General features: G+C 38.9%; 1 protein-coding gene across 1 annotated transcript; it reads left to right on the top strand.

The window, feature by feature from the left end:
• Positions 1-2,887: 2,887 nt before the first annotated feature.
• On the top strand, positions 2,888-4,805 carry LOC138875029 (uncharacterized). The gene is made up of 5 exons (XM_070153835.1): positions 2,888-3,178; positions 3,414-3,551; positions 3,669-3,732; positions 4,154-4,208; positions 4,652-4,805. Exons 1-5 carry the CDS (start codon positions 2,888-2,890, stop codon positions 4,803-4,805), a joined length of 702 nt encoding a protein of 233 aa, XP_070009936.1.
• The last annotated feature ends 3,369 nt before the right edge of the window (positions 4,806-8,174 follow it).

Here is an 8,174-nt window from a genome sequence, read left to right as displayed (position 1 = left end):
GGACTATGCTTCTTTCTAGTAAACTGTCCCACAGCTTCTGGGTAGAGGCTGTAAACACTGCATGTTATATCATAAATAGATGCATGACTAGACCACTTGTAGAGAAGACTCCCTATGAGTTACTTAAAGGGAGAAAACCAAATATATCCCATCTTAGGGCATTTGGATGCAAGTGCTTTGTGCACAATAATGGAAATGACTCCCTAGGTAAGTTTGATCCCATAAGTGATGAGGGAGTATTCTTGGGATATTCTTCACATAGAAAAGCATATAAAATGTTCAATAAAAGAACTTTGTGTGTAGAAGAAAGTGTACATGTAGTGTTTGATGAAACTAACATTCTTTCTGAGAGACAGAAAAATGAAGATGAAGCTATTGGGCTGGTAAAAGATTTGAGCAAAGTCTCAGCTCAAGCTAAAGTGGAACCAAAAGAAGGAACAAGTGATGGAACAGGTTCTTCCATCCAAGGCAACCTGATAGGGGAAACTAATCAAAGAGGAATTGAAACCAATCCCCTAAAGGAACCTGTTCATGACCATGTTCCTCAGCAACAGAACATGGGAGAAACATCAAGCAAAAATCAGTTTGTTGTGAAACCTCACAAGTATCAAAGTTCTCATCCTATTGAGAACATAATTACTGATCCAACCTCTGGAGTCAAAACTAGATCACAATTAAAGAATCAGTGTGCTTTTGATGCTTTCCTATCTCTTATTAAACCTAAAAATGTTGTCGAGGCTTTGCAGGATGCAGATTGGGTAAATGCAATACAAGATGAACTCAATCAGTTCGAGAGAAGTCAAGTTTGGCATCTAGTTCCAGGACCCAAGGACAGATCAGTAATTAGCACAAAATGGATCGTCAGGAACAAACTTGATAAAGATGGAACAGTTACAAGAAACAAGACAACACTGGTGGTCCAAGGTTACAGCCAAAAGGAGGGTATAGATTATGATGAGACTTTTGCTCCAATTGCAAGACTAGAGGCAATAAGACTCCTCATAGCCTTTGCAGCACATATGGAATTCACTCTTCATCAGATGGATGTCAAAGGAGCCTTTCTGAATGGCTACCTAAAAGAAGAAGTGTTTGTTAAACAACCTCCATGGTTTGAGAGCAAGGAATGTCCTGAGCATGTGTACAAATTAGACAAGGCTCTCTATGGACTCAAGCAGGCTCCTAGAGCATGGTATGATCGATTGTCCAAATTCCTGCTTGATCATGACTACAAAAGAGATAAAATTAACAGTACTCTATTCTTGAGGGAAAAAGGTAAGGATTTTCTTATGTTACAAATATATGTTGGTGACATAATTTTTGGGGCAACCACTGACAAACTAAGTAAGGATTTTGCCAAATTAATGGGGAATGAGGTTGAAATGAGTATGATGGGTGAGCTTAACTTTTTCTTAGGCTTATAGATCAAACAAAGCCCAAGTGGAACCATGATCCATTAGCAGAAATATGCAAAGGAGCTGATCAAAAAGTTTAAAATGGATAAATCAAAGGAAATAGACACCCCCATTGCAACTGCCACTAAATTAGACATGGATGAACCTGGTTCATCTGTTGATCAGAAGTTGTATAGGGGTATGATTGGTTCACTTTTGTATCTTACTACCGGCAGACCTGACATAGTTTTCAGTCTAGGGCTTTGTGCTCTCTTTTAGGCTAATCCAAAGGAATCTCACTTGATGTTGTCAAGAGGATACTGAGATATTTGAAAGGCACTACTGATCTGTGTCTTTGGTACCCTAAAGGTAGTAATTTCAATCTAGTAGGGTATGTTGATGCTGATTATGCAGGTTTCCTTGTGGATAGAAAAAGCACCTTACGTATGGCTCATTTGCTTGGTTCATGTCTTGTATCATGTGCCACTAAAAAGCAAAATTCAGTGGCATTATCCACTGTTGAGGCTGAATATGTTGTTGTTGCCTCTTGTTGTGCTTAATTGTTAAGGATCAAACAGCAGCTGGTAGATTTTGGCATTGAAGTTGGTTGCATTCCCATCTTCTATAATAACACTAGTGATATAAGTATGACAAAGAACCTTGTTCATCATAAGTGGACTAAGCACATAGATGTTAGACACCATTTCTTAAGAGATAACTATGAGAAAGGATTGATCTCCATAGAATTCTGTACTACTGATAAACAAATTGTTGACATCTTCACTAATGCACTGAGTAGAGAAAACTTTGAGAGGAAAATGTTGGAATTAGGGATGATTAAGATCACCTAATAGGACCATCTCAGAATGCACAATGAAAAAAATTGAAAAAAAAATGAAAAAAATTATTTTTGGCTAGAAAATCTGAACTTGTGTAAATATCTAGATTAATTCTTACTCAGCTTCATACTATAATTAGTATACTCCTGTGACATGTGTTAATATGACTCACTGATCTCTTACAAAATTTTCTCTATTATGGTAAATTGAGGCATGTTCAAGAGTATTCTAAATGAAGAACCTGGTTCATCATTATGAGTTCATCTGAAAGCTAAGGTATGTTTTCTATACTCTGCACAACTAGAAATATAAATATTTAAATCATGAGCAGAAGTCCTACAATTGTTCAATTCCTTACAATATTCTATTTGTTAGCTTTGAACCAGTTCCGTCAGCCTTAGAACTTTAAACCACAAAAATTGTCTAAAATCTAGGGAAGCTTAACCGATCATTCAAGCCTGCAATTTCAGGTTGATTAACCTCTAATTGACCACTGCTAAAGCTACCGTTATACGTTAAATGTGTATTTCTCTTTAAATATACATCATTACCTTCTTCCATCTCCATAATTCTAAACCGTCAAAAATCCCTCTTCACTTTCACTTGCCTTCTTCTCCAAAATTCTAACTCACAAATTCTCTCAAGAAACCAGCGATCATGACCAACCCACAAGACAATCCTGGAACTCCTCCACCACCCACTCCCTCTAATTCATCTACACCTCCTCCACCTAGTACATCTCCCAAACCCAGGCTGAGAAGGGTGAAAATGCTTGCTCGGAAAACAGTAGCGTCTGGAGCTCTCAAAAAGAAATTAAATGAGATATTAAAGGCAAGTGAGGTCCAAGACTCTGACTCCAACTCTGATTCTGAGTCATATAAATCCGCTAGTGAGGGGGAAGGACCTGGGTCTTCTAACTCTGAAAAGACTCAAGAATCCCCTTCTAAGGTAAGTTCTTCTTTGTCTGAAAATCTAGAAACTAGGTTTATTCTAGTTGGGCCTATCAGGGATGTAGAATTACCTGAGTTACGAAGGAGTGGAGGTAAAAAGAAACCTGAAAAACAAAGAGAGAGAGAGAGAGGGTGCATGTGGTGAAGAGAGGGGAAATGGGAAAAGAGTTGTTGATCATTCACCCACTACTAATTTGTCCGTGCCTGCTATCCGTGGGGTTGAATAATAAAAGGTAGAAGAGAGTGGCAAGAAGTCAAAGGGAAGTAGTTCTAGTGAAGCTGCTGAAGGGTTACTTAATCTAAGCACACAAGGAGATGAACCTGGTTCATCTACTGAAGTAACCCTAGCAGACCTGTTGAAAAAGGTTGTGGTAAGTTATGATCCAAAGAAATGATGAACTCCTACACCAAAAGCCCCCAGTGCTCCTAAACCCTCCAAGAAAAGAAAGGTTTCATCCACAACAAAGATTGAAATTTCATTGCCAAAGGGAAGAGCTACAAGAAGCAGGGTGAAGCAGAGTAAGAGTGATCTCCAAAAGGCTTTAGCTGAGAGTAAGAAAAAAAAGTTGGCTTAAATAAAAGGGAAGGTTGCAGAGTCCTCAGAGGCTATGGAGGTTGAATAGATGGAACATGTCCATCTGGAGGAAGTTCAAACAGTGGAGGTTCAGACCCCAAGGCCAAAAATAAGTAGAGTGGAGAAAAGAAGTAGAAGATGATTCTGATGGTAAACAAGACAAGCTTGCCATGTTTGGCAAAAGAAAGATTTTGAAGGGTAGAGTGCTGAAAGACCTGGTGGAACCAGGAATGATGAAACTAGTGGATGCCTTAGCTGCTCATGGGTGGAAGGACATGGTCCTTTAGATGGATGGTAGGCTAGCCAGGAATGAGATCATTGAGTTCATGGGAAATGCAGAGGTTAAGGATGGCAAGGTTATCAACCTGGTGAAAGGAGTTCAAGTGTCCTTTGATGCAGAAAAACTGGGAGAGATCCTTGATATACCCTCTGAAGGGTTTGATGACTATACAAGGTAAAGGTGGCCTTGTATGGACTCCCTTCCTACTACCCTTGACATTACCAGGAGGTTCTGTGATGCTGAAGATGTGAATTAGGCTAGGGTTGTTCAGAAAAGTGAAATGATGCCTCAGCACAAGGTCTTGTTTGAATTAGTCAATAAGTGCTTATTTCCCAGATAGGAGAGAAGGCATATTGCAAACTATATGGACCTAGTTATTATGGAGTGCCTGGAAAGTGGAAGGAAAATTAATTGGCCTGCCTTCATCAAGCTGCTGGACAGGGTCATCAATGGCTCCAAGGCTCATGCTACCCCCTATGGCTTTATTCTGACTACGATTCTGGATAGGTGCAATGTGCCTCTGAAGAAATGGGAAATGGCCTCAAGAAAGGATCATTTTGGCATTAACACTCTGATTGCTTATGACTACTTAGTCAGTGACATCCCAAATGACCTAGTTCATCCAAGAAGACTCCTATCAACAGTAAAGTCAGGGCTCTTGTTCAGGAATGTGAAGCCAAGGATGCTGAGGTAGGTAGGCTCGAGGATCGTGTGGCATACGTGGAATCTGAGAGGGATGCTCTCAGAACTGAACTTACCAAAGAAAAGTAGAAGAATGGTGGAATTCTTCATAATATGTTGAATCTTCTCCAAGCCCAAAACCAACCCTCTACCTCCTCTAAGCCTTAGGAATTCTAGCTTTTGTCTCCTAAACAAGTCTAGTACCTTCAGTGACCCGGATTAAGGATTTTTCTATCTTTTTTGCTCATGTTTTAAATGTTTTTTGCTTTCTGGTTGTGGATTGTGGTAGCAACATATCCTCTATCATTGATATCTACTGTTTTTGCTCTTGTTCAATGTTAATCTTTCCTTGATAGTTTAAATATGTTTGCTTGATTACTGATGATTAAACCATGATTGCACTTGCAGTTGCCCCAGTCGTCATGAGTACTTATTAAAATCTGGGACTCACACTTTGTATGCAACTTTTCGATGATGCCAAAAGGGGGAAGAAATTGTGCTTTACACATTCTGAATAAACTGATATTTATAACCTAATTAACATGGTTCTTGATGATGAGTAAATCTTCTACACTTTGTATTGATGGTTAAGCTGAGTTCTTACAGGATCCAAGTAAGTAAAAAGCACAGAGTTTGTCATCATCAAAAAGGGGAAATTTGTTGGCCTAAGAACAGGTGAAGTTTTGAAGATTGACAAAAGAACTCAGACATGGACCAGGTCCATCTTGTGAAGCACAGTCATGATCAGCCTGTACATGTGAGATGCACATGAAGGAGATAAATCTAACTGATCAAGAAGCAATATCTCCTGATCTGATCGAAAATGTTGCATATTGGATAAGGAGAGAAAGACTCCTTACATGAAGAGAACATAGTTTAGGAAGAAGATAGTGTACAATTTATGTGTGATTTGAGTGTGCAATCCTGAAGCTACTTGAACGAGATAGAAGAACCAGTTCCAAGTGTTTATCTTTTATTCTATTTCCATTGTAGTTGGTGATTTTACATTGTACCTTTCAGCTTTCATGGAAGTAATTGTATTAGGTACCTAGAGTGTTCAAGTTAGAGTTAACTTGAAGTTGTCGCAACAGTTGAGGATGTGTGCCACAACGAGATTAGAGTTAATCCTTAGGTTTACAAAGAGCTTTGTAAACGTTGTTTTGGCTCAATAATTTTAGTGGAAGTTTGGAAAAATCCTACTGAGTAGTAGGTCGTGATTTTTCACCTTTTGAGCCAGCTGTTTTCTACGTAAAAATCGTTGGGTTCTTTATTTTTTGTATTTATTATTCCGCAAACAGTAGTAGATGGAACACCTAGAAGAACCAGGTCCTTCTATAGTTCAGTTAGGCAAAAATTTGATACCACACAAATCACCCCCCTCTTGTATGGTATTGATGCTTAAAACATCAACATATTTTTAGGAGGATCCATGTCATGACCCAAAATCTACTAAGGGTCGTGATGGCACCGGGCCCATTGTCAGGAAAGCCAACACCAAATATCTAGTAATTTCTCGTTTTAATATTTAGAAAACAATCCTTTTTAAGTATTAAATAATTAATAAAGAATTTCACCGAATAAATAATGATGTCTTTAAATAATTTTTAACACTGAATAATCCCATTGACATCTCAAAACCCAGTGTCACAAGTGCATGAGTAATATCTAGGAAACAATGTAATACAATAACTGTCCGGAATACAAATTGGATAGAAAGGGAAATACAATACAGTACTCTGAAGGAAACTCTGCCGGTTGCGGGTCGTCTCGAGAGGTGCGGCTCACCTAAACATGATATACAACAATAAAATTCAGGACAAGAGTAATTGAACAAGTCTTCACTATATTTAAGAGCTTAAACCACTTTCTTCTTTTAAACAAATATTCACCAAATAGAATATTTACACCAGTTAAATAAAAAGGGCTTCCAGTACAATTATAATACATAAATGCCACCGAGGACGTTCAGCCCAATCCAACATAAATGTAAATTGTGCACTGCCAAGGGTCAAATGGCGCGATCCATAGATGTATCTATTACCACGCTCGTGAATCATCCATGCGACACGGTCAAATATAAATATAAAATATTATCCCGCTCGTGAATCACTCATGCGACGCGGAAAAATATATATTTAAAGAATTACCTCAGCTTGCGAATCATACATGCGATGCGGTAAAAGTATAGATTAAAGAATTACCCCCGCTCGCGAATCATACATGCGACTCGGTGAAAATATAGATTTTCTCAAGTTATTAAAATATTCTTCCATTCTTTTCAAAATATGAGATTTCAATGAAAACTTTCAAGATTCCCAGCTTTAGAACAATTTTGACTCCTTTCAAAAAAAAAATTAATAAGCATACTCAATCTCGCTCCTTCTCAAAGCAAACAATGAACATAAATCAACAGTAATATCAACAAAGCATGATGTGCGCCTAAAACTACCCAGACATAGGCATAATTAGTAGCTACGTACGGACTCTCGTCACCTCGTGCATATGTGGCCCCCACAAATAGAAGCATATAATAATTTAATCCACTTATGGGGTTAATTCTCCCTTACAAGGTTAGAAAGGAGACTTACCTCGCTCCGAGGTTCCATAACCGACATCCCACGCCCTTCCGAAGACTCAAATCGATGCACAACACTCCAAATCTAGCCAATAATTATGTAAACCCATTAATATATGTTGAATTATTCATTATAATCCAATTTATAACAATTCCTAACCCCGATCGAAAAGTTGACAAAATAGGCCTGGGGCCCATGTGCCCGGATTCCGAAATTTTTCGAAGATGAAGATTACCCATTATCACACGAAGTCAACTATATAATTTGCTCTCAATTTCATGCCCAAAATCGTGGTCAAAATCTAACAATATCAAATTTCTATGTCTTCCTTAAAACCCAAAATTTCTACTAATTTCCACGTTAAAATCTATACATAATCAATGTATTTAACTCATAATATGTGGGGAGAACTTACCTTGCCATTAATGATGAAAACCCCCTCTTGAAACTAACTTACCTTGACATTGATGATGAAAACCCCCTCTTGAAACCCTCTAAGAATCGTCTAAGCAAAGAGAAAATGAAAGAAAATGGGCTAAATCCCGTCTTAAAATAACTCACTGCCCAGTACTGCCCTTCTTTGCGAACTCGAAAATGCCCTCGCGTTAGCGAAGCACAACCTGCTTCAGCCCCGAAGATTCTTCATCGCGTTCATGACCCGGCGTTCGCGTTCGCGAAGGCCAGCTACCCAGACCCTACGCATCCGCGTTCCAGGCCTCGCGTTCGCGTAGTCCAATGACCTCAGGACCAGCTCTTCCTTTTCCTTCTACGCATTTGTTATCGTGGATACACGTTCGCGTAGTCAACTCTACCCACCCCTTCGCGTTCGCGATCTCCACTTCAGGTTCGCGAAGGCCAAGAATCCAGCAACCTCCCACTTTCC

This window comes from Nicotiana sylvestris, chromosome 8 (assembly GCF_000393655.2).
Source record: "Nicotiana sylvestris chromosome 8, ASM39365v2, whole genome shotgun sequence".
NCBI lineage: Eukaryota > Viridiplantae > Streptophyta > Magnoliopsida > Solanales > Solanaceae > Nicotiana > Nicotiana sylvestris.
The sequence above is the reverse complement of the archived record's forward strand: the minus strand, read 5'-3'. Positions and strand labels throughout refer to the sequence as shown.